The sequence below is a fragment of the Dermacentor albipictus genome, chromosome 1 (genome assembly GCF_038994185.2).
Source record: "Dermacentor albipictus isolate Rhodes 1998 colony chromosome 1, USDA_Dalb.pri_finalv2, whole genome shotgun sequence".
Classification (NCBI taxonomy): domain Eukaryota; kingdom Metazoa; phylum Arthropoda; class Arachnida; order Ixodida; family Ixodidae; genus Dermacentor; species Dermacentor albipictus.
The window spans coordinates 111303731-111331641 of NC_091821.1; the positions used below are offsets into that span (position 1 = coordinate 111303731).

General features: G+C 43.3%; 1 protein-coding gene and 1 long non-coding RNA gene across 4 annotated transcripts in view; one reads left to right on the plus strand and one right to left on the minus strand.

Moving 5' to 3' along the window:
- Positions 1-950: 950 nt before the first annotated feature.
- Positions 951-27690, plus strand: LOC139049423 (uncharacterized). Its single transcript, XR_011508226.1, has 4 exons — positions 951-993; positions 13009-13078; positions 18557-18681; positions 27595-27690. It is a non-coding gene; the product is annotated as an uncharacterized lncRNA (long non-coding RNA).
- The window catches only part of LOC135907729 (NCK-interacting protein with SH3 domain), an 80202-nt gene continuing 69422 nt past the window's right edge, over positions 17132-27911 (minus strand). For all 3 annotated transcript variants that reach the window (XM_065439461.1, XM_065439459.1, XM_065439462.1), the window contains exon 12: positions 17132-18006. In XM_065439461.1, coding sequence (XP_065295533.1) covers positions 17821-18006 — 186 coding nt within the window. In that variant the 3' untranslated portion in view covers positions 17132-17820. The remainder of the gene's footprint in view (positions 18007-27911) is intronic.

Below are 27911 nucleotides of genomic sequence, written 5' to 3' on the forward strand. Positions count from 1 at the left end.
GGGGCGACCAAGTGCTTATAAGCAGCGATTGTCGGCTGCTAGTGCGTGCTTGTTGTCATGCTCGAGATGTACTAGTGAGCTGAGTGCTCGTTGTCGTGCTCGAAATGTACTAGTGAGCTGCTTGCTCGTTGTCGTGCTCGAAATGTACTCGTGAGCTGTGTGCTCGTAAGCTGTTTGCTGTATGTTAGTCTTGCGGGCTCCATATGGGAGTCACGCTAGACTGTCGATGTATGTCTTGTCTAAGATGTAAATAATGTAAATAAATCCTGTTCACCGAGTTCCTCTCTACGATCTCCACCTCCTTCAAATGGTGGCAGCGGCGAGATCGTCCGACGACTCCTACATCTGCTTGACAGCGATGGGATCGTCCGACGAATCTAATACTAGGCAAACGAGTCAGAAACAATGAAAGTACCGTTTATGTTGACGCCTCTCAGTACAACTGGAAGCGTGAGGTAGTCACTGTCATAAGCAATGACAAGACCAGCCTAATCTCAAGCGCTTCCCTGATCACGTCTTCGATTGCCAAGGCACAATGCTTCGCCATCGCCTTGGCAATCAAGGACCGGGAACGGACGAGGGAGTCGTACAACACCATCATCTCAGACTCTCGGGAGGTGTGCCGTTTCTTTATGAACGGCTGTCTCTATGGCCGTCTCCCTTTCAAAGTTAGCGACCTGCTGCGAAAGGAACTCAAGAATACAAGGCACGGTCGATTCACCCGCACCACCTGAACCAGTTTACGAAGTGCTGCACCCTGCCATTTGTTTCAGCGGTGCAGCAATGGTGCCCGCTGAACCACGCCGTTCGTTTCAAAAGGTGCAGGAAAGATACAGGGCTGGTTCATGATTTTGCTGCACTCGCTACACCGTCGGTGACGACTTCGTGTAGGCATACAGGTGCGAAGCAGCGGCGTAGCAGACGACGCAGCACACAGGCACGAGCGCCGTTAAAACTCCGCTTACGCACGCCTGATGTGTCTACGCAAGTGTGGTGTGTATTTGCGCCCCAGTAGCCAAGCATACCAGCAGTTCAGGACTTCTCAAACATACGCATTCCGTGCACGTTAGTCGGACTTGACACCTGCACCGCACCTGCACCGCACCTGCACCGCAGAAATCGAGCTGCACAGTTTCTGAACTTTTCGTAAACCGCCGTGAACTAATTCACAGTGGTGCAGGCGAATCGGACGGACCTATATACACGCTGGTCTGGTGCCCGGGACACGCAGGCCTGCAGGGGAACGAGCATCTAGTAACGTTGGGAACGAGGGCTGACGCTTACGAGGGCTGGCCATTTTCTTGTTTGTATGACTAAACAATGCGCCCGATGGCTACAAGGGGCGCTGTGAGGCAGCTCGAAATAGTGTTCCTGTATATGCTATACAGCATATACAGGAACACTAGCTCGAAACTCCTGCGCTGGTTCCCCGTACAGTAAATTTAAACTTGAATAAGGTCTTAGGCTTGAAATTTCAGCTCTTTTCGCAGTGCGCAGTGCTCCAATACTTTGCAGACATGATCGTTAGCGCGTGGCATTGTCTTAAACATTGCCAAACACCTGGCAAGGGGCCATTTTAATACAAAAAAGGATGTTTTACATACCAATCTGATCAATAGTACGGACGGCAGGTTAATTTTTACTACCTATAGTTTCCTTTTTTTTTACCATGTACTGGTGTTCAAAAATGAGCACCCCACTGCCATTGTGGTCAGAGTGGGTGAAGCCTTGTGGTGGGGTTAGTTTATGTACAGTGTACTAGAATAGGGCACACTGTAAGTTTATGTCATTGGCCTGATCTGTCGCTGCGGAAACTATACGAAGTAAGGATAGTAGTTTTATCGGCCGTACACATTTGGAAACATTCGCTTAATTACTAACTGAATTAACAAGCATGGCACCAGCGCGCACAAGCAAACATGAACACATCACACACGATGAGCACAGTCGCTGTCAAAGGACTAGGTACGAGCAAGCGCGGCAGCAGCAGCGAAGGAAGCGAACTGCATGCTGTCCATCGTTTTAATACCAGAGTGGCTAGAACACAGCGCGCACACAGGTACGAATGAGGCGTCTGCAGATACCATTCCAAGATACGACGCACGCAACCGTGCTAAGTACGTACTTGTTGGCGCAGTCGAAGCCCTCTCCCCTCTCCATCCGGCGGTGCCTCCCCACTTTCCTTAGAATTGCTGTATATGCTACCAAAGGTAGCTTTGGTAGCATATACAGTAACTCTAACTTTCCTCCATATATGGCGCAGCCGCAATCGTCGGTTCCCTATGCGCCCGGTTGCGAATTGCGCAGTTGTTGCCAGATGGATACCCACGGCCTTTCGCGCGACGGAAGACTGCGCGTTTGCTCTCCACTTTCTCCTTCGCGCCAGATTGAGCCGCGATCGTCGGCTTCCCTGGCGTGCTTTCACTCGCACATACAGCAGACGAGGCGCGGCGACGACAAAAATGCGCCTGCATTGTCCCTGTAATTGCTATCGCAATAAAACTGGAGGGAACATACATTACTTTCAGTGTACACAAACAGTCTATTCTCCCCAAGCTTCCCCAAGGAAAAACGGCAAGAAGCTGCCTGCAAAACACCTCCCATTCTTTAAAACTTAGTTTGGGAACCAGTGAAACAGTAACAATGATTTACTTTAACCAGATGAGGTGTCCCAAATCCTTGCACACAACACAGGATCTCTAGTGGGGATGTGATGTCTACAATCCAGAGTATGTTTCTAATAAATACTCTTTATTACAACACTTTACTACACTGCATAATGATGGATATTAATGAATGTGAGAACACACAAGGCTTGAAAATTTTTGCAGAATTTTTACTTGCGAACTAAACATCTGATGAACAGCAACTACAGAAAGCGGCTTGTTCACATAGTATTACGCAAATGATAGGCAGATTGCATAACACATGAGCAGCACACTTTTGCAATACCACCGGTGAAGATATCCATGATGATCTACATGCAATTGCTCACAGAAGACATGCTAGAAGACTAGAATAGAGCATCAACCCTGCATCCAATAATAGCCTTATAAAAGTGATTAAGGCATCCGTCATTCTCATGCATGCTACAAAAAAAAAAAAAGAAGTGCTTTTATATGTCTGTGGAGGGGGAAAACAAAGCAGTAGGAACAGTGCTAAAAATCCTTTATGCTACTCAATACATAGATCCTTTGATACTGACATAAAATAGATGTTTAAGTGCTACAGCTATTTTGAGTAGAATAGGAAGGTAGAGAACTCTATATATAAACTCCTATGGGAATTAGGGTGAAGAGATGTACTTTGGATAACTGCTACTTTAAGTTACTGTAATAAACTAGTAGCTGCAAAAACAATATGGCACTGAACAAAAGTGGTAACACTGGTGATAGATGCAGAAGGGCAAATATATGCAAGCAAAAATTACATAAAAGATGAAGGTATTCATTCATATACACTTCCAACGGAAGGGACAGAGTACATGTTCTCTATGTATGTTTACACAGTACCTACAACAAAAGTGGAAGCATAAATGCAGCCTTATCATGGTGAGGTTGTTAAGGGAACAGTGGTATAGATGTCGGAACTCTGGTTGAATTGCTTACTGAAAACTGCAGGTATAAAGTTGAATATTGTGCCACAGACAAACTGCTTTTATTAGCTGCACAATGGCAATGTGTATAATTCAACACACTTGATGTACCCTCATGCTTGCCCACAATGTGCCACAACAAACAGCACCAAAGCTACGTACATAGTCTGAGCTTCTTGTAGGCAATCCAGAAAATCTAAACAAAAGTGCTCTGTAAGAGCAGGATACCAACTTCGACCAATTCCACTCAGCTTTCATCATGTTCACAAAGTTGGAAAGCAGCAATACATCACTGTCAAACAAATATCTGCACACAGGTACCGACGCTAGTCTGCGTCACCTGCAATATTACCTGCAACAGCAAAATGATGAACAATTTCAGACACTAGATTGCTGCAGTGACATTTCATAAATGCGATATTACATAAGCTTAGCTCCTGCAGCAACGAGTGACAGGTTTTATGATGCACAAAAAAATATGAGTGGTGGTATATGTTGTACCGTGAAAGGACAGAAAGGATAGATACAGACGCGCTCGTCTTGTCTGCTTCTAGTCTCTCTCTGAGTCACTTCACGCTACAATTCAAGAATATGTTGTACCAGTTCATGCCAAGCAAAACATAGAAAGCCAATTTTAAGAATTCACACAAAAAGCAAAACAAGATTTGCAATACATTACATAAAATTTTTCACTTCTACTAGCAAGACAAATAATCCAACATTTTAAGGCCTTGAGCCTTGATGGAAGGAATGCTCATGGTTAGAGCTATTCTAGGCACATTGTGCACACAAAATGGAGTCATTTGAAGTGCTGCAAATCAAACAAACACATTATTCTGCAAACTAGACCTTGTTTAATAAGCGCTGTCAAATGTTCAATACAATAACGGGACGAAAGCTGAAAGCATCCATTCACAGCTCCTTTTCACAAGTCTCTCAAAGTACATGAAATGCAATAGTAATCTGCCTGTAAATGAAACAAATAGATTTTCAGTTCTTTGTGAAATGAGCTTAATATATGTATAAGGAAAAAAATGGGCACAATTTTTAATTGTTTACATTCTTAGGATGCTAAACTGCTGTCAAGGCTATTTTTCACAGATTACAAATGTCATCATTGCATAAGAAGAGAAGGTATTGCGGTCGGTACACATCACAATACGTGGGGTCCCTAGCAGTCTGAAAGGCAGTATGTCTGTACAATAAGAAAACAGCTCCCAAATTTCTTTCACTGCATGTACTCTACACATGGCCTACATGCTCATTATATTTATGGACATTCCCTTGGTCAGCCTGCTCTGGTAGTGTGACTGCTGCAGGCTTCATATGTCTGCAAGCTAGGCTAGGTTGGGCTGACAAAGACCACTGTCACACTGTCTTACTTAACTGGACTGCCCAAGTGGGACTGGTTGGCAAGAATGTGAAGATGGGCCAAGACAAGCCAGGAAAGCGAGAAGTACTGGAGTAGGGTTTTGACTGGCTAGGCTTCACTCATCTGGACAATTTAAGGTTATGAGACAATCCTTTGCTGCACTCGTGAGCAGAGTATAGATGGAGTGTGTAGTCATCATACACAAGTATAGCCAGCAAAAGTTTGCTGGCTATACTTGTGTAGGAAAATATTCATTAGCACATTTAAAGACTGCAATGCAAGATGCCATGTTCACAACAAAATATGGAGGAATAAAACAACACAGGAGAGGTCCCAATGTCCATTTTCTAAAGCCACATGCAAAACGTGAAGGCCCCATAAACTTGGTAGGCCTCCTTCCCTCTACTTTTCATTCTGTCCTTTCTGTAATGCCCTCCCCCGTGGCTCCATCGACCAATTCTCATTGCCCACTTGCCTGACTTCTTCCATGCTGGCAAGGCATGTTACAGAGGTTGAGTCAGCATTGCGCCAAACTTCTGGCACTGCAAGAGGCGTTGCCAAAGCAAAAGTTCTGCAAATGAAGGCTGCACATTGCCAGTGTTACATATAGATTGAATGCTAAGTTGGCTCCAGATGCAGTGCAAGTACAGATGCACCAAGTGCAACATCACAGTTGTCATTGACATCTATGTGCATTTGCACCTCACAGAGAACCTAGGTGATCGAGGTGCAATTTCTATGACAACACACCTGTCAGCCGACTGGACCAAGTGCTCCTTTGCAAAAAAGACATGCAAAGGCTGCCACACATTCTTTCAATGCAGCCGGGCTTGGTTGGGGCATCTTTTAAGCTTTTCTTCCTCCACGACTTTACTACAATGCCAAGTGTTCTCAGTGAATATTACAGTTTTATAACCCCTCTGCCCACCTAAAGTACAAAAAATTAATAATGCTAACAAAAGGACATTATGTTTAAAATGTTTAGAAAGGTGCTCTTGCCAACATAGGAACACTGTATCTGACACATAGCTAGTACACTGTCTACTGAATACCAGGACTTCAAGTCAAGGTAGACAAAGCCTATGCTAACCCACATATTTCATCACTGCTGCAGCTAGCATGGTAAAATAGTTGCTGGCAAAGAGTACTAACTTGCAGACACTGCGAGAGGCACTCTCATTAGTTGCTGAACAACAGGCAAAGGACTGCCTGGTGTACTGGCAAAACTTTGAAGAGTGCGACAGACTAGGGAGACAAAGCACTGACAGTTGTGTATGTCTTTCTAGCTTGCCCTATCCTAAATGCTGCTCCTTTTAGGTCAATCGAACTAGTAATTAAAAAATAAACTACTTCCTTTCTCTTTCTTAAACTATGGCTGCAGCAAGTCCATTTTGCTCACACTTAAAAGTAAGATCACACATGCACGTATGCGCATGGCACACACAAATGTACAGAACTTGCATATTAAATTATATTCTACTTAGCCTTCTTTCCTTACAGCAAGCAACATCTGTGCACAAGCAGCAAACATATGAAACAATGGAATACAAAGAATAATGAAAGTCCGTTTCTTTCATTGCAACCATAACAAGTATATTAACATCACAGTATGCAAACAAGACTAAAAAAAATCCTGATGACACTTGCAGAATCGATGGCAGTGACCTCAACTCCTTATAGCAGCTATACGATGAGCAAAATGAGAACAAGGTAAAAGCGGGAGCCAATGTTTTGACAAGCGGACTTGTCTTTTTCATGGTGGCTTATGCTTTCCTTGGCACAGTATACAGGTGAACCTCGCAATAACGAAATCGGCGGGGAACGCGAAAAACTTCGCTTTCGCGAGAATTTCATTGTTGCAAAATGAGACAGCACAGATAGGTAATGCATTACGCAATGAAACTTTCTGTCAAAATTCTGTTAGTTTACTTTGGCAAGCTCGTGAGGATATAGAACCCCATTGCCGAATGTACAAAGTGCGCCGCATGCATCGATGAGCAGTGGCAACACTGCCATGGAGCAGTATCCTCGGTCAGTTGCTTTCGGAGATACGATCACTTTTGCGAGATTTTGCATAGTTCGACACCGAATGCCGAGCAGCAGCGCTTCACGCATGCAGCACCATTTCTCCAGCACATGCTGTCGCCCATAGGCACCGACGCGTCTGGTGCCGAGCATGAAAGTGATTGTATCTCGTATATATGGCACCAAAACCAGCGTCCTTGAAGCAAAGAATGCGCATTCTCAGGTGATGGCTCAATCACAGCCCTATGTGTGGCACTCCATGCTGCAACCGCCATCTCAAGCGCCGTAAACAATTCCACGTCACTGGAGCGTCGATTTCCTTGTTTTTTGCTGCATTTTTCTCGCCGAGGCGCACATTACGCACTGCAACAGGCGTGCAAAAACTGTCGTCACATGTCAGTGGAACATGCTGCCGCTTGAAACGGGCCAGCGCCTCCTCTATTTTTAGAGAAGGCGCTGAACAGGTGATCAACAAACAAGATGGTGGCCATGATGTGTTTTCAGCGTGATCGCTTCCGGCGCTTGGTAGTTTATGTAAACAAAAATGGCAGCACCCACACAAATGTAATGTGGTGGTATTTAACGCAATTTTAGTGCAAACACATTTGAGCACATTTTGGAGCCTGCTAGTTTTGTGCAAGTAGGTAATATGCAGGGTTATGTTTTGGCAAATTTTGTTGATGAGGGATTTTAGTACAGCGACATTTCGTTGTCGAGAAGTACGAAATGCACTGAATCCTACTGGTGTTCGCCGGGAATAAGAAAATATTTCATTGTCAGGGAATTTTGTGGTCGTGGGATTTCGTTATCGTGGACTTCGACTGTATATAGGTAGGGTTCTTCTAAAGGGGAGAGGGGGTAAGGCGGGTGGGTGAGGCAATGACCAAAGGTGTGTTAGCGGCGAAGGTATAGAATTGAGAATAAAGGGGTGTTACGCACACCGCCGGTGCCACGGCCGTGTGTCAGCCGGCACGTCAACAGCAGGTTTAGCACCTGGGGCGACAACATGCTTTTATTACAGGGGAATGATGTTGGCCGACTTTTGCGTGCACTAAGATGTGTTTAAAGTTTCCGTTGTGGTGATACGTAACCCTTGGTACATCATGAAACACTTTTCTCAGACGTTTGTTACTTGATGATATTGGGTGGTATTTTCGTACGAAGTTATGTTTGGGGGGGCATTAGAGTATTATGTCATAAAGGCTGGTGGTCTCTCAGATTCAGGTGCAGGCTGTTTCTTAGCCAATTCCGACTGCCTCTCCGATCTTGACGTGACGTTATAAGCTCCGTCGAGAAGAACTTGTAAATAGTTTTTTCTGCTAGCGTTGTTTAAATTTATTTAGGTGGTGGATATAATCGTCGTCTTTGCTGCAGATTCTTCTTATTCATTTATTCATTTTGACAGTTGCAGTCTAAATATTGCTGGCTATCCATAGGTTTCCGGTAAAGTGTCATTTTCAGTTTTCTGTTTTCTATGTAGACTGTTGTGTCAATGATGTTGCTTTGATTAGGAGTGGTGAGCACTAAATTTAATACTCGGGTGAAAGTGACCGAGATAGCTAATTAAGTTGGTTGACGCATTTGTGCCGTGTTCCCATATTATAAATATGTTGTCAATGTAATGCAGATAGGTGTGGGGTAGGATTTTAACAGGTCTGCTTCAAGCTGTCCCATGAAAATGCTTGCATACATGCACTAGGGTTGAGGATTGGGTGAGTTGGTATTGCATTCTAGAACTGGTACAGCGCAACATACAAAGGAAGAGATAAGCCGAGCCGGCCAGATAAAGGAACAGAGCGCTGCGCTGTTCCTGTTCCGCTCTGTTCCTTTATCTGGCCGGCTCGGCTTCCTTTGTATCTTGCGCTGTACCAGTTCTAGATTGCATACGTGGCAGCAAATGGTGTTCCCGTGCTAGTGCCAAAAGTTTGCAGGTAGTGAATATAACTGAATTCGAAATAGTTGAGCGTGAGAACTAACCTAAGGAGTGACAGGTAAACTTCAGGAGCGTGCATTTGGGGATTGACTGTGGGGGAGTTTGATACGGCTTCAATTCCTTCACTCATGGGTATGTTAGTGTAAAGGGCAGAAAAATTCAGTGACTAGAATAGCACGGTTGGAAAGGATTTGAGAGATGAGAGTGGCTTGTTGGGCTAGTTGGTACATGGTTATGCTAGGAGAATGCCAGAAAACTTTAGAGTAGGAAAAAATCGAGAGGCAGACATAGACAAAGAGACAGGAAGGTGGCTGGATTTGGTTGGCGTTGATGCCATCGATAATTCGATGGGAGTGCGGCATGACTTGAACAAAAGATGGGAGGGTGGTGGGGATGTTTGACAAGTGGCGACATAAGAATTTAGATTGTGACTTGCCAAGTGTGTTTTTATTAGACAGTATAGGCTGACCTGGGACTTCTGCAGTAGATATTTGTTCTATGGGAACCTTAGGTATATTAGGAAGAAGATAAAAGCAGCCTGCTTCTTTGTTCTTGGGCATCATGAAGCGATATTCAGATTGTGTGATTAGTTCCCTGGACAGTAGCTCCGCTATTGTGCTTTGCCCAGTATTGCTGTAGTCTGAAGTTGGGTTACTGTCGAGTTTTCTGTAATGGGTGTGGTTGCTCAGTTTGGACGCCTCATTCTTGTATTTTTCTATAGGCCAGATTATGATACTGCCACCTTTGTCTGCTGGTTTTATTGCAATATCATTTCTTTACGCGAGTTCTGTAAGGGTATGGTGCTGAGCGGGAGACAAATTTTTGCATTTCCGCCAACATTGCATTGAGTCTAGAACGTTCTTTAAGATTAGCTTTATGTATAAATCAAGGTCTGGGCACTGTTCGGCTTCTGGTGTCCACAAGCTAGTTGGCCTAAGAGGGTGTCTATCCTGTTTTCCTATGTCTGGCCTATCGAAAAAGGACTCCTTGATGCGCATGAGTCTTGAAAACTCTTATATCTTTGTTGAGTTTGTATTTGTTTACTATGTTGTTCGTGCAACAAAATGTTAGACATGTTTCAGGAGATCAACTTCATCAGAGCTTAGACTCTGGGATATGTCTACTATCTCCTGGCTTTCGCGTGTTTTCCCTACAGCAGCTATAGTAGCAGTGGAGTGCAGATAGCACCAAAATTCCAAAATGTCATGCTGGAGTTTGTCACATGGCCACTTGATTTATGGGATTTAATGCCCCAAAGCAACACAGGGACCATGAGATATTGCTGTGGAGGGGTGCTCCAGATTGGTTTTGACCACCGGTGGTTCTTCAATGTATGTCTAAAGCATAACACACGAGCATCTTTGCATTCAGCTCGCAGTGAAATGAGGCCACGGTGGCCGAGAATTGAACGCAGAGCCTCATGTTAGGAAGCAGAATGCTATAGCAACTGAGGCCCTGCAGAACATGAGCAGTTGAAATAGCTTCACTAATCCCAAATACCATGTTATGCCAACCTATCACTCTTTAGTTAACCTCCAGAGACTCAAAAACAGCTCAAGGGCATAAACACATTGCAAATTGGTTCTTATTACAGACAGGTTTATGAACAGGTAAGCCGGCAAAGCGACCACCTCCTCACATTTGATATGATGAAAACTGTTTATGAAAACAGAGGAAGATGCAACGACTTGTGGTGGATTGCCTTGTCTGCGCTGCATCCTGAATTTTCATGTAATTCCGTGGTATTCAAGATACACTTCATGGTAGATTTTAAGTTTTCAATGTTTGTGACAACAGCTTATGTCAATTAGTGTCAATATTTTTTAATGCTGCTGTCAAGAATATAACTAAACCATTTCTATACAGGCATCACGTAATATTTCATGTAAATAGTTCCAAATGAACTTTGAAAAGATTGAAGCCAATGTAAAATTATGTATGATGGGTCTCACGAGGATAATGCCCAGTCTCCATGGAATCAAACTGGAATACCAATTGCATGGCTGATCAAGTGTGCTCTGTCCTATACACAGGGTCCTGAATATTTTGCTGCGCGTGTTCAAAAAAGATTTTGCACTCACCACTGCGCTGTTCTTGCTCAAATTTTGCGGAACAATCTCATATTGTTGCCGACTTTATTTAGTATAACACTTGGCCCAATAAGTCACCTGTTTTTTAAGACAAAAATGAGAAACTGTTTTCGCCTATGGGAAAAATGGAGTCTGAAAAGCCAGCCTTGGCACAGACGCCTGCCGGTAGCAGCAGGAAGGAGCTGCGTATCAGACGAAACAACATCTTGAAATCGTCCGCTTAGGCGGCGGCAGCTCCTTCCTACTGCTGCCGGCAGGCGGCGACACAAGTCTGTGCCAGGGCCGGCTTTTCAGATGCAATTTTTCCCATAGGCAAAAACAGTTTCTCATTTTTGTCTTAAAAAACAGGCGACTAATAAGTATAAGTGTTATACCAAACGAAGTCGACGACAAAATGCAATCATTCTGCAAACTTTGAGCAAGAACAGTGCAGCGGTGAGCGCAAAATCTTTTTTTGAACACGTGCAGCCAAATATTCAGGACTCGGAACATGGAAAGCAGATTGCATTTTATTGGAGGGAAAGTTTTTAAAGAGCAGCATCTTTTCCTAAGCCAACACATATACCAAGTATGCGCTGATGTGACTCGTGCTATCAATACCATAGTTACTTCCAGCCTTCCAGGGTGCTCATCCAGCCTGTAGGTATGCCTGGACAAGCACCACACGCAATTTATTGTGTTGCAATTTTAAGAGATAAAATACAGGTATAAGGTATACAATGACGAAGGAAAAAGGTATGTGACAAATGTTTTACACAGCCTTGGAGAGAGAAAGAAAGAAAGAAAAACAAGTAATTCTCAGACATATAATAAACTACTTTGGTAGAGTACACTCTCCTACTAATTTAAGTCCAATTCAAGCAATCAGTAGGCTTACCAGTAAATAGAAATAATCAAGACTAGACCTTACACCATAGAGAATATCTATGACAAATTCAATGGTCTAAAGCTGACACGTATGGTAAACACCTACTAAGCACGTTAATTCACCTCACACCCTTTCGTCGTGGTGGCTTAGTGGCTATGGCATTGTGCTGCTAAGCACGAGGTCGCAGGTTCAATTCCCAGCCACCGCGGAAGCCTTTCCATGGGGGCGAAACGCAAGAAAATGCTTGTGTACCCTGCATTGGGTGCGCGATAAAAACCCCAGGTGGTCAAAATTAACCTGAAGTTCCCCACTACAGTGTGCTTCATAATCAGATCGTGGTTTTGGCATGTAAAACCCTAAAATTCAATTTATTTTCATTTTCCCCCTGTGAATATGCATGTATGTCTGAATTTTGCCTGCTTTCACCAATATAGTACAAGCCATATTGAAGCCATAAGTGTATCACACATGCTTACATTCTTTTCACATCAAGCGCAAAAGAAGGTGTACAGTTCTGCAGCACCGGTAAGCGAAGGAAAGTCTAGTGCAGTTCTACTATAGTTCACGTTATCATTGCGAACAAATCAAAACTTGATAATGAGCTCCAAAATGATTAGGGCAACCATTTTTCTTGTATCCCGAGAATACAAGATGGCCACAGAACTATCTTCTCCCAGTGAATGGGTATTCATCAGCCTCATTAAAAGGTGCAAAGTTTGATCATACTGGCAAATGCATTTCATTAAACAAAAATGCACATATCTGTTGGGTACTCATGGTATCAGTTATTTCAATATTGCAGCATGAGGAACGTGCCACGAGCGATTCCCTTGGCTGGCACCGTGGTAATAACTGACATGGCTGTATCATGTTGCATCCTATGCTGATATTACATATTTTTAGTCTTGGCCTGCAGCTTGCATGGGTTTATGCAGTAGACAATGGTTTGGTAAAGAGGACGGTTGAAATATTTCGTGTTGCCATATCTAACTAGCTGAGGGTCATTAATGCAGTGATATTTTGATTTTAGTATCATTTTTGGAATATCAGCACATCAGATCTAGAGCAGAAGGAAAAAAAATAGATAAACCTGATATTTAATTCTATACACAGCACCTTTTTCAGGTTGGAAGCAACACAAGATAAAGTGCCCAAATCACAAGTGCGACTGATCCAATTCTGCTGAAATGTACAGGTATGTTGCAACCTTGTCCCACTGGGTAACACAGATGGAGATTGTACACGTGACAAATTTTGACTTGAAAAAAAAAAAAAAAAAAGGTGACGATGATATTCAATAGAAACAGCAATGGCAGAGTGTAAGCGACGGAGAACAAAAGTTACTTCTGCACGCTGTGCATGCACTAAAAAAAGTTGCAGTTTCGCCAGAAAGGAGAAGCATCGATCGCGACAGTAAATTGTTAGACAGCTACACGAAGTAAGGGTAGTAGTTTTATAGACCGTATAAGCTTGTAAACATTCGCTTAAATAACTAAATTAACAAGCATGGTGTCACAAGTGCACAAGCAAACATGAACACCTCTCACTCGATGACTGCGGAAACTTGCTGTCAAAATCACTGGCGCGAGGAAGTGCGGGAGCAGCAGCGAGCAAATCCACCTTTGTGTTGCCTGTCGCTTAAATGCGAATGAAGTGGCGAGAATACAGCTCATACTAAGCTGTCAGCACTCAGTCCCTATCGCAGATTACTTTCAAGATAGGGCCTGCATGGCACCATGTACGGGGGGAGGGGGGGTCCGCCATACGCAGCTGCTGCCTGTCGTTGCACAATGCCAGAAACTGTTGGTCCTACATGCTGAGACATTCAGTGTCGAGTCACACAAAATTTTGCATTTGTATCTCTGAATGTGATCACTTGAGAATATTGCCCTAGTGCAAAACACAGATGCCCTGCACAACAGCTTTGAATGTGTATCACTTTTCTTTTCATTCACTTGTGTTACTGTGTTTTAAAACAAGACACAGACATACATTAAAAAAAAAATCTGACATATAACACCAATTAGCTGAGGTATCAGTGCTGCTTGTTTACAGTGTTCTGAGCTTACATGTATATGCTAGTCTACACACTTGGCCCGTAATTGCACACCAACAAAACAAGGTAAAAACTGCTGAAATAGAGCAAATGTACTGCCTCGACTTGCTTAGATGTGATTGTCATCATCATGCCATTTACATCCCATGCCATATGCAACTGTTCACTGTCACCATCCAATTGTGCATGGAAGGCAGATGCATAAAGTGGGATCACACAAGCTATTTTGAGCCAATGATTGTCGCATCAATGGCATTTTGCTGTAGGACAGAGAATCTCCTTTTACTGAATTCAGGACTAGAAAATAGGAAAAGAGCCACCTTCTTACGGCTGCCTTATAAACAGCATTTATACAGAGTGTGCCACCTAACTTTAGCCAGTGTTTAAAAATGTGCAAGTGCTACATAGCTGGACAGAACAAAGGTCATGTTTGCTGTCGCTTGAAGATAATCAAGCAATTTTTTCATTCCACCTAATTAGATAATTAGGCTTAATTAATTAATAAGTTTAAATATTATAATTAGATGAACAGCGTCAGTGAGAAAATTGTAGAGCGACATGAAAAACCCCTGACACAGCTTTCAGTTGCTCATTACGTGCTACATAAAAGTGTTTTTCCAAGCGTGAAAGAAGCCCGTGAATGCACGCAAAATTGCCACATGACTGGCTGCTCGAGGCACTTTACATGTATTTCTGGGCTTATTTAATGTTCGGAAAAACTTTTATGTAGCATGTATTGAGGAACAGAAAGCTGTAATAGGAGTTTTCCATGTCACCCTACAATTTTCTTACAGACACTTTTCATCTAATTATAATGTTTGGGAAGTTAATTAATTACAGCTAATTAACTAATTAGGCAGAATGAAAAAAAAGCGAGTATTTCCAAGCAACGGCAAACAACATTACCTTGATTCTTTCCAGCTAAGTGGCATTTGCATATCTTTAATGTTTGGTTCAAGTTACTTGGGACACCCTGCACAATACTGGCGCTCAACAATAGGTGCAGTTGAACATCGACACAACAAACCTTGATTTTTGAAAATCTGGGATGTAATGAAAATTTTAATTTTATTTTCTGTATTGGATGAACTGCACTGACCCTTCAATATACCAGACAGTCTTTCTTGCAGTGGCAGATAGCGCAATTATGTTACAACAGCTTGATTACTTAAAGATGTGGAAATTGTATGATAAAGAGAAGTGATATTTTTAATTAACGAGATTTCACTAATAAACTTTGTAATTATTCACTGTTGTGCACATGTTGCGTGAGAAACTGAAGCCAAGCAGTAGTCATATCCACCTAGCAGAAATCCCATGCTTAACACCAGTTAGTGAGAAACCAGTCCTCAAAATAGGTGGCAAAATGCATTCTTCCATTTAACACCTGTCACCACTAAGTTTTCCGCAGTGCTAATAAGTGCTAACAATGTTTCTTGCAATGAATATGACTTCATGGCTAGCTTCAATTCTGTGAGTGGGGCATGTTCCCTTACATGTGCTCCAAAGTGAATAATGACATTTAGCAAAACTTTGCTAATTAACACCACACTGCGATTTTTGTACAAGTGATGTCCACTTATTTAAGTAGTCCAGCTGATGCAACAGAATTGTGCTATCTGCAACAGGTGTTCTTTAGTACATGTTTCAACTAAGAAAAAAAAGAAAAACTGCATGGTGTTTATAAAAAACACTTGCAGGGCACAGGAGATGTAAGCAAAATGCACTGCTGCATCACAAGTTGGCTTGGCCCTTGTCAAAAACTGTGCTAGGTGCACTCCCTTTGTGTTTGAAGAATGCTTCACAACAAAGCAAGCACGGAGTTCTGTAATTGTAAGACAGCTGTTTCTATCTAACTTCCATGGCGGGCATGATGTACTTGCGCTGCAGTGGTTTGAGGCCTCACTCACAGGATCAACCATGCGTGGATGGGAAAGTAACGCTAGTAACCAGGGAACTGCTCCTGCAGCTGTGCAAAGTCACTGTTGCAGGATTTCAATTATGCAAATGTGAAAATGTCATTTATTTTACCAACAGTAGCACCTACCCAACCAATTTCAACACTTTGACATGTTTCTAGCCAAAGAAAAGATTTAATTACGTTAAATTTCAACTGCCTGTTTCACTATGTCTGACCATTTTCATCATTCATATACTGACTAAATGGCTGACCCAGCTACAGAAAGGAAAGTCTTAGCCACAGTTATTCTACAAATATAATCAAGTCTCATATTTTATAAAATGATTATACTTTTAGACCCTAAGGTTGTGATGTCTGCAGTAAAAGTATTTGTGAAACCAGTACTTATGATTCCAAGTAACCAACAGGTAGTCTACGAGAAGAAAGGGGGTTAACCGAGGGGCCCGATCATAAGAAGCCAACAAACACTGACACCAAGGCCAACATAGAGGAAATTACTTGTGTTTAATAAATGAAATAAAGAAGTCATTGCCATTAATTTATCGTTTCTTAATTTTATTTATTGAGCATAAGTAATTTCCCCTATGTTGTCCTTGGTGTCAGTGTTTGTTGGCTTCTTATGATTCTGGAATTCAGCACCCAAGATATTCCCATATCCATCTCAAGAAACAAAACATTTTTAGATGCTCAAAAATATATACATACTGCAAGCAGTGCCACAATGAACCATAATCCATAACGAATTAAAGTAAATTCAAACATGTACATCACATACAAAATAACAGTAAACATAGAGCAATATGTAACTGACTCGCTGACATTGAATGACTGGATGCCTGCAGTACAGAAAGAAAATGACAATTCAATGTTGGATGCACTATTTGTACTCATGTTTTCCACAATGTAAGTAAAACCCAGATGTGTGTATAACATTTTTGATAGAAACAAAGGTATGACTATTAAATGATAGAAGGTTAACTTACAAGTATTTCTACAAAGGCCAACAGATTTCCTAGGGCTACTGTTATATATGGCTAAGCACCAGCTTATATTTTGCTGCAAGAAGATATAGCAACTGAAGCTTAAAATTCAGTGATTTGGCCTGCACATAGTCACTAGTGGGTAACACAAATAGTCTTTTAAAGACTTCTCACTGTGAAATTAATAGTGTGGATATTGCATGAATCTGGTCATTACACACGTCTACCCAGTACAAAGGAAAAAAGAAAAATGTGCAAATTGACAAAAAGAAAAAAAGGTGATGGACGAACTGAACAATATATTACAATACAAATTTATTTACCATACTTTAGTCTTTATCACATATAGAAGACAAAGCTGCCCAATACCTCACACTATTTCATTGACTTACCTTCTCTGATCAATGCCTATTAATGAGATAACGATATTGTCTCTTAAGAGCAGGCATGCGGCATGACCATCACGTAAACTACTTGCTTGAGAGCATTTTACCAGTTGCAAGGATACTAATTTAAAAAAAAACAATAAATATGCCATAAAGCAAACACATAAAAGATGCCAAATGACACACCTTCATTAAAAAAAATAAGAAACTGAAGGCACAGAAGTTGTAGCTGCAGCAGTATTGTGCAGTATTTTCTCGTGATTTTTGGCATAGTTCACTCACTCAAAGACACCTCTATGAAATTCTTTGTAAAAGGAAAGGGGGAGAGGAGTTGAAAGGGAAGGATATAGGCAAAGCTTGGTCCCCCTTCCCCACCAAAAGAAAGAAAAAGTAACGCAGTTGCTGCAAGAAAAAAAAAGAAGTTAACAAAAAATTTAAATAATCATATTTTTAAGTAGGCAGGAAAATCCAATCACTTGCACGTTAAAACAAACAAAAACTGCGGGCAGCAGGATGGGCCAGCTGCTGAAGATGCAGCCTTACAGACAGGCTTGCCAACAGTCTTGGTAGAGGTCATGCAGAATGATTGCTGGCTCAGTCTGTACGAAACCACTGAGGCCAGGTCATTTGAATGCGACGCACAATCTCCTTTTCCTCAGCTGATGACTCATCGTGTGCGAGTGCCCCCTCAAAGCAGCGTCGAAGCTCTACTTGACGATGACCCTCATACTGAGTAGAACCAAGTAAGTGCTCCACCAAGGAAAGATACAGAAGCCGTCGCTGCAAGTGAAAAAGACAAGTTTACAAGCAGATTAACTTTCCATGGCATGTGCAACACAATGTCAAGCCTACATTATTGTTGTAAAGAGGTACACACAAAAAATTCAAGGCCATTCCACCATGTATAGGTGTATGACCAGCGGAGCTGTAAACATCGTGGTAAGAAATGCTCACAATCACCAATAGGTCAGTTTTGAACAACAATCGGTCACACACATGACAAATGAAGCCAAATGTTTTGTCCTTAAAGTCTCGACGGAATCACGCATCCGCACCATGCAAGTATCAGCCTTTGGAGCGTCGTACCTCCATTGTTGCGGCGCATTAATTGCTTCGCTATCTGGGGGGCTTTCCGCTCAAGCCCGCCACTAACAGGCAAGCTTCCAAGATATGTTCCTCACTGGTTCATGCCATCTGCTGCTCTCGCTCATGCCTGCGGTCCCAAAGTTGGGCCTCATGAACAGCTTGTTCTTCGGCAGTACGCACTACATGCAGCCTCCTCATACCAGCCCATGCAACTCACTAACTGCCTATTTGGTTCTTTGTGCAGGTGCGGAAATGCAGCCGACGGCTTGTTAGCAACCACCTGCGACACCAAATGATCGATGTGCGCGGCGGCCATTAGCGCTCCCTCGGCACAGTCAAACAGAGCAGCTGGCGAAGTCAGAAGCTGAGGTAGCTGTCAAAACTGCATTACGCTCACACTTTGCGACATCTCAAACATTACCAATCACTGTAAAATTGTTCTTGAACCACAGTCTGCTGCATACTGCACAACTTAATCCGAAATGTCTGTTCAGAAAGTCCTTCTGAAATTTTGCATACACATCATCGTGCCCATCCAATTTACTGGCATGGTACCTGCGTCGCTTCGCTGCATTCTTCACTTCGTGGCACCCATCTTCCTGTCGAGCCCACCGCTTACGGGCAGCTTCTTGGGCACGATCTATACTGCTACTCGCACCCCGCTTCCTAGCTTTCCTCATTTCAATTATACTTCTATAATTTGGTCCCCTCACCATCAATGCTATATACCGTATTTACACGTTTGTAAGTCGACTCGAATGTAAGTCGACCCCCCCATATCGCGTGACCGGAAAAAAAAAAAATAAGAGCATACCCGAGGGCGCATTCAATAACGAAAATTTATTAGTAGCTGACATGGTCACTGGACTACTTGTCTTCACTAGTGCTGCCATCGTCATCGTTGCTGCGGTCCCACAGCGCGTCATGGTCCAGCGAAATTTCAAATTTGGCAAACGACCGCACCAGGACATCTTGCAGAACAGCCGCCCACGCCAAATGTACTCTATAGACCACACGCAGCCGTCAGGGAGGCTCTTTTGACAGGTCCGGTTGGCGTAATTTCGCAGTCTTCTGCCGCCAGCCACTCGTTGTACTCACGGCGGAGCAGAACCTTAAAATTAAGGCGAAGGTCCGGGCTTGTTTCATGACCACGCCGCACTTCACTGGCAGGGACCGATCACGCATTTCAGCGACGTAAACCGCAAGCATAGCCTACAGCTCCGGAAAGCATCCAGACTTTGGCACGTCGGAAATTTCTCACTTGTCATCTCAGGTGAAAATTTCGCTTCGCTGCAGTCGCCACTCTCGCACCACCCGTTCCGAAACATCGAAATTGCGGCCCGCTGTGCAGTGATTTGTTTCTTCGGCGTAAAGGATGGCAGCCCTCTTGAACGCTGCTGTGAACGAGTGCCGAACGATTAGTGGGCCTGGAGCACTCATGACTGGGGAAGCATAGAACTAGCACGTAGCCGGCAGTCAAGTAGAACGCGTCAAACCAATACCATGTCAATACCAATGCCTTCAAACAGAGAAAGAGAAACCAGCGAGCGGTGTCTGCTCTTCCATGAAGTACCGATACTCCCCGCAAGCGCCGCCGTTGTGAGGGTGCCGCCGCAAATGGGAACAGCGGCGCTTCCATCAACTATTGACACCCCCCATGAGTGTTGCATGTAATACTGTAAAACTCTCAAAAATGTTGAAAAACCCTTCTGAAAAGCGAACAAACACGCGGGATAGCGAAAAGATACGGGTAGGGCCATAGAGCAAACATAAAATTATAGCTATGTTGTAGCCACGACCTACTGAACTACAGACCTGCACAGATCTCCCTCCTCCAGCACGCCTGGTCTAGTTCGCCCATTTTGCCGCTAGGGAAAGAACGTACGAGCAGAATGGCGCTAGTTATAACCTGTTCGTTGTCGTCTGCTTCTGCGATCTGTTCAGCGCTTGTCTTGCCATTTCGGCAGGCACAAAGCGCTTGTATTGGCGGTAAATTAATAAATTCACAAATATACAAAAAACACATATTTGTGAATGCTTTGCGTTTGAATAGTGAAACTAGAAGAGGATGAGTGGTGCAAGAAATGTAAACAACGAGCATAGGTGGCCGTTGCAATGCTAGATCGACGGCATAAATTTCCCTTTCCTAGCCTCCCTAAGAGACTGGAAGAATTGTTAAAAAAGATTCAAAGGATAATCTAGCTTCTTTAGTTGATTACAGACAGCCTAATGTCGCAGATGACATTAGGATTTACTGCTGTGTGCCGTATAGTGAAAGGAAGATATCTGGTAAAAGTATAGTAAAAGTATTCACGAGTAAGCTTCCTCCGGCCGATATGTGCAATAGGTTGATCGATTCTGTTTCAAGGAAAGGTGCGTGAGCATTTCTTATTTTTAATGTCGTTGGATGTCTAGCTCAGTAGAAAGCTTGCAGAAATGATCCCAGTGCTTTAAAACGTGCTGCACTGCAGGCCTTAAATCGCGTCACGGAACTCTTTTCAAACTGTAAAGCTAGGTTTCCTGCGTGGTAAGGCGGCAGCGTAATGGTGGTGCTTAAGATACGTACTCAGTGAAGCTGTGTGCGTAATTCACTTTTTGAACTCACGACGCATTCACGGACAACTTTTAAGAGTTAAAATGAGTGGTAATCGTTCTGTCGTCGAACATTACGGTGGCTTCAAGTTTCTAAAGAGCGCAGAAACGAATTTTACAACGTATACAATGAAACTGTAGTGTACTTTACGAACTCTATAAGCAATGTGATTTATAATAGTATGCTTGAAAAAGGCAATAGGAGCGGCTATTTAACGCTATTTCATAGAGCAGCGGACTACACGCTCCAACATTTTGTAGGTTCGGGCAGTCAACTTTTGAAGCCAAGTGACCGATCAAAGCCTTGTGACATCACTGTCACTGTGTTAGCAAAAATCATCAACTAGACAAGCAGTTCGTCACAACACAACAGCTGCCGTACTAATTACAACGCCGCACAGTCGCCCACCGCGTAGCAGACGAACAGGTTATAAAAGCGCCACCTACGGCCGTCGGTTGAACGAAAGTGGGCGCAAGCTGCTCCCATAGAAGTCGGATATCTGTGCAGGTCTGGAATTCCAGTAGGTCGTGGTTGTAGCTCCCGTTGGTATCGCTTTATTTTTTTGGCGGGGCCATGTTTCGGTTTCGATTGTAAGTCGACCCCCCAACTTCAGACTTTCAAATTTTAAAAAAGGGGTCGACTTACAATCGTGTAAATACGGTAGATAAACTTAAAGCTGTAAAAAAAAAAAAAGCGATACAATTTATATACGGCAGGTACGATCGCCATTTCTCACCCTCCTTGCATGCTCAACTATTATCCCTGCAGTCGCTGGCTCAGACATGCACATGTGATCGTCTTATCATGTTTTTAAAAATTGCAAGTTCTTCTGTTCATGTCTACATGCCTATATCTTTCGTCACCAGCTCTGTGCGCACAACCAGGTGCACATATTCGATGAACATTGTCTCACTTAAGTTGCGGTTGAACTGCTTTAAATTTTCTTTCCTTTAGTCAACAATTGAATTGTGGAACAAGCTTGATGGACCCGTTAGACGACTGCCTATGGAACAATTTTCTGCAGAAGTGATAAAATACATATCATGTTAGTATTTGTTAGCATTCTGTAAACCTGTTTTACCTCTTCTGTGTGACCATTCAACCTGTTATATTCTGCAAATGTGTTCTTGGTATCTTCCAAGTTTTGTATGAGCCCACCCCTGCTACGACTCGCATGGAGACAGCAGCACTTGCGAAAAAAAAAGCGCGCGCGCACGCACGCACGCACGCACACGCACACACACACACACACACACACACACACACACACACACACACACACACACACACACACACACACACAGGCAATTTCCCTAATGCTTCCTTTGGCTCCATCTTCTATTCGCATTATGCGGTCTAGTCCAACACAAAATCAAGCCCTTTGGTTCCTTTTTTGTTCACTGTGAAAATTGTGGTATTACTGCTTCAGTAGCACGGACAAATGACAGTCAGCTACGAAATGCCCAAGATAAGCTGTAATCATCATCATCATCATCAGCATCATCAGCCTAGTTACGCCCACTGCAGGGCAAAGGCCTCTCCCATACTTCTCCAAGTACCCCGGTCATGTACTAATTGTGGCCATGTTGTCCCTGCAAACGTCTTAATGTCATCCGCACACCTAACTTTCTGCCGCCCCCTGCTACGCTTCCCTTCCCTTGGAATCCAGTTCGTAACCCTTAGTGACCATCGGTTATCTTCCCTCCTCATTACATGTCCGGCCCATGCCCATTTCTTTTTCTTGATTTCAACTAAGATGTTGTTTACCCGCATTTGTTGCCTCACCCAATCTGCTCTTTTCTTATCCCTTAACGTTACACCCATCATTCTCCTTTCCATTAGCTCGTTGCGTCGTCCTCAATTTAAGCAGAACCCTTTTCGTAAGCCTCCAGGTTTCTGCCGCATATGTGAGTACTGGTAACACACAGCTGTTATACACTTTCCTTTTGAGGGATAGTGGCAACCTGCTGTTCATGATTTGAGAATGCCTGCCAAACGCACCCCAACCCATTCTTATTCTTCTGGCTATTTCAGTCTCATGATCCGGATCCGTGGTCACTACCTGCCCTAAGTAGATGTATTCCCTTACCACTTCCAGTGCTTCGCTACCTATCGTAAACTGCTGTTCTCTTCCGAGACTGTTAAACAATACTTTAGTTTTCTGCAGATTAATTTTCAGACCCACCCTTCTGCTTTGCCTCTCCAGGTCAGTGAGCATGCATTGCAATTGGTCTCCTGAGTTACTAAGCAAGGCAATATCATCAGCGAATCTCAAGTTGCTGAGGTATTCTCCATCAACTTTTATGCCCAATTCTTCCCACTCCAGGCCTCTCAATACCTCCTGTAAACATGCTGTGAATAGCATTGGAGATATCGTATCTCCCTGCCTGACGCCTTTCTTTATAGGGATTTTGTTGCTTTCTTTGTGGAGGACTACGGTGGCTGTGGAGCCGCTATAGATATCTTCCAGTATTTTTACATATGGCTCATCTACACCCCGATTCTGTAATGCCTCCATGACTGCTGAGGTTTCGACTGAATCAAACGCTTTCTCGTAATCAATGAAAGCTATATATAAGGGTTGGTTATATTCTGCACATTTCTCTATCACTTGATTGATAGTGTGAATATGGTCTATTGTTGAGTAGCCTTTATGGAATCCTGCCTGGTCCTTTGGTTGACAGAAGTCTAAGGTGTTCCTGATTCTATTTGCGATTACCTTAGTAAATACTTTGTAGGCAACGGACAGTAAGCTGATCAGTCTATAATTTTTCAAGTCTTTGGTGTCCCCTTTCTTATGGATTAGGATTATGTTAGCGTTCTTCCAAGATTCCGGTACGCTCGAGGTTATGAGGCATTGCGTACACAGGGTGGCCAGTTTCTCTAGAACAATTTGACCACCATCCTTCAACAAATCTGCTGTTACCTGATCCTCCCCAGCTGCCTTCCCCCTTTGCATAGCTCCTAAGGCTTTCTTTACTTCTTCTGGCGTTACCTGTGGGATTTCGAATTCCTATAGGCTATTCTCTCTTCTAGTAGAGTTGACTGTTGGGCTAGTTGGTCGTCCATATTTGAAGTAGTAGCTTAGCGCTTGTCTTTCTCCCTTGTGTTCGTGGTTTTCTTTGCGCTAAGCTACTACTTCAAATTCTCTCTTCCACTATCGTAATGGGTGCCACTGGTACTGTATAAATCTCTATAGAACTCCTCAGCCACTTGAACTATCTCATCCATATTAGTAACGATATTGCCGGCTTTGTCTCTTAACGCACACATCTGATTCTTGCCTATTCCTAGTTTCTTCTTCACTGTTTTTAGGCTTCCTCCGTTCCTGAGAGCCTGTTCAATTCTATCCATATTATAGTTCCTGATGTCCGCTGTCTTACGCTTGTTGATTAACTTAGAAAGTTCTGCCAGTTCTATTCTAGCTGTAGGGTTAGAGGCTTTCATACATTGGCGTTTCTTGATCAGATCTTTCGTCTCTTGCGATAGCTTACTCGTTTCCTGTCTAACGGCGTTACCACCGACTTCTATTGCGCACTCCTTAATGATGCCCATGAGATTGTCGTTCATTGTTTCAACACTAAGGTCCTCTTCCTGAGTTAAAGCCGAATACCTGTTCTGTAGCTTGATCCGGAATTCCTCTAGGTTCCCTCTTACCGCTAACTCATTGATTGGCTTCTTGTGCACCAGTTTCTTCCATTCCCTCCTCAAGTCTAGGCTAATTCGAGTTCTTACCATCCTATGGTCACTGCAGCGTACCTTGCCGAGCACGTCTACATCTTGTATGATGCCAGGATGCCAAGCTACAACTTAATAGCATTAGCATGGCTAAGTGCTAGCAACCAAATGCCCATTGGCAATGTGCCATTGTAGCTAATAGTTACAGGTGAGCCTACTAGAAATTAAGTGCTATTAAGTGCTTACACCAACAGCCTGCCAACTAAGCCTAGTCTAAGCTTGACAGGCGTTTTTAACGAGATAGCATTAAGGAGCCCGTGTCGCAGAAAATCCGATGTCAGAGGCAGCATCCCGCGTCGGTGCGCAGCGTCCGGTGTTGCACGTCGTTTCAGTAAAAATATTTTCGAACCACACATACCCAGGCTATTCATGTGACGCAAGAAATTCACTGAACTAATTGAATTTCTCAAGCTAAAATACGCAGAAAAATAGTAAGCTATGACTTACACAAAACCTACAGACATGATAGCTCTCAGATTGTAATTCGAATATTTATTTATTTATTTATTTATTTATTTATTTATTTATTTAGTGATACCTTACAGGCCCCTAGAGGCATTGTGTAAGGGGGGAGAGTACACTCAATGATTACACAATAATTAGAATACATATGTGAAAACATATACAAAATATACAGTGTGAGAAATGCGCTAACATGCAGTAATGCGGTGTTAAAATTGTACTAAAGACAAACCGAATGCTTTTGAACATGAGAGGTCAGTGAACAAGAAAGTTTCACCAAGTAAAATATAACCAATAGAATTACAGAGTGAGCGGGACAATACATGGCTATAACAAAACAGTATTTAAGGGGTAGCAGCATAATAATAATGGGAAACTCAAGAAAAAGTAACATGTTAGGTTATGTAGAGTTTAAAAAATGCGTTGTTAGAAGATGCCTGAATTTTTCCTGGTCACTCTCATAAGCGATGACATTAGGAAGATTGTTCCAAAGGCGAATAGCTCTTGGAAGAGCAGAGTAGTTAAATGAATTAGTCTTTCCATAGATGCACATGATATTGAACTGATTGTACAGCCGGTGTGACCTGTAATGAGGAGTTTCTAGAGGCAGAACTGATGGTGCTGTATTATGGACATATTTATGAAATAATGATAGCAGGGCTATATCACGACGATCATGCAAGGGTTGTAGTGAGAGGTTGAGTTTAATTTGTGTTATGCTTTTGTTATAGTCATAACAATATAAAACAAAACATGCAGCCTATTCTGAATAGATTTGAGTTTTTTGATTAAGTATTTCTGATGGGGAGACCGGACGGATGCGGTGTATTCAAGCTGAGGTCGAACAAATGTTACATAAGCTAGTTTACGAATGTCTTTAGTAGAATTACGCAACTTGCGTCTTATGTACCCTAATGATCTCGAAGCATTGTCGCATATGTATGCAATGTGTGTTGACAACGACACAGTCGAAGTTAGGTTCTTAGAAGTTAGTAATCATTCAGCCAAAACATCAAAGGGGACACGAGGGAGCAGCAGACCCAACAATGTTTTCGTAAATGGAAATGAGGTTCCCGAGGTGTAGGAAATCAGAATTCTGGGCATGTATATCCACAGAAATGGATAAAACCTCATGGCAGTCAAGAAGTTAGAGGGATACGTGGCGTAGGTCACGGGGATAATAATAATATATGGGGTTTTACGTGCCAAAACCACTTTCTGATTATGAGGCACGCCGTAGTGGGGGACTCCGGAAATTTTGACCACCTGGGGTTCTTTAACGTGCACCTAAATCTAAGTACACGGGTGTTTTCGCATTTCGCCCCCATCGAAATGCGGCCGCCGTGGCCAGGACTCGATCCCGCGACCTCGTGCTCAGCAGCCTAACACCATAGCCACTGAGCAACCATGGCGGGTAGGTCACGGGTATCTTTAGGAGAGTTGCACTCAAACGCAGGGGCCTCAAAGAGCACAGCCTCCTCAGACTCATTCAAGCCTTTATTACCAGCCTAATAGCGTATGCCACACCGTATCTTGTGTTTAAACAAGAAGAAAATGAGAAAATAGGTGCGATCATTCGGAAGAGCGTTACGAGAGCCTTAGGGCTCCCAGACTTGAAATCGACAGACCTCCTTTTCAAAATGGGGGTTCACAACACACCAAAAAATTAAATTATGGAGTTTTACGTGCCAAAACCACTTTCTGATTATGAGGAACGCCGTAGTGGAGGACTCCGGAAATTTTGACTACCTGGGGTTCTTTAACGTGCACCTAAATCTAGGTACACGGTTGTTTTCACATTTCGCCCCCATTGAAATGCGGCCGCCGTGGCCGGGATTCGATCCCGCGACCTTGTGCTCAGCAGCCCAACACCATAGCCACTGAGCAACCACGGCGGGTTCACAACACGCTATTTGCGCTCATTGAAGCAGTGCAAGTGCCTCAGTTGGAAAGATTAGGCCAGTCCAAAACAGGGAGAAAAATCATGGAATGGGTAGGAATCCAATGCGACAGGGAATGTTCTGTTGGACGTGCGTAACCACTTCCAAATTGCCCCCCTACCTAAAAGTATGCATCCTACCTACAACAAAGAGAGGAGAGGTCACAGGGCTAAGGCTTCCAGGAGATGCTTTGTGGTGCCTTCTCATGGGCCTTTGAAGACGCCAGACAATGGACAGCTGCGGCAGCCATTGTCTGTGAGAACCCGCTCACCTCAGCGTGGTCAGTGAAACCTGTGCGGAAGTGTGTGTGTAAACCCCTCCCCCCCTCAAAGGCAGGTCGGCTACGATGACATTGAATGCTCCGAATCGGTAGCAGGTTGAATGGCTGTTTTTCCCACACTTAGGGAGCTAGGGAGGACAGTGCTTATAAGCAGCTGTTGTGCGGCTGCTGAGTGTGCATTCCTCTTTCAGTCATGTTAGATTGATGAACGGTAACATTCTAATGTAATTACTGTAAATAAACCCATATTCCTCCTTCTCGATGAGAAGCAGTCCTTCCCTTCAACGTCGTCAGCATGGATAAGTTGGACGACGACATGGGCCAGCTACCATCTATTTCATGCCCAACTCCAAACATTACAACTGGCTGACGGCGGTGAGATGGACTTTGCGACGTGGTGCTGTGTCTGCGGTGAGTGCTTGGTTCTTGCTTTGACTCTCTAGGCTTCATTTTGTGGTTGTTCTGTTTAGATCAGTAGGGAAGCTAGATTGTTGATTGTTAGCTAGGTTGTGTTTTCCTAGGTAGGCATAGCGAGCAGGACCAAGGCAGTAAAGCAACAATCAAGGAGCTAAGGACACTGCTGAGA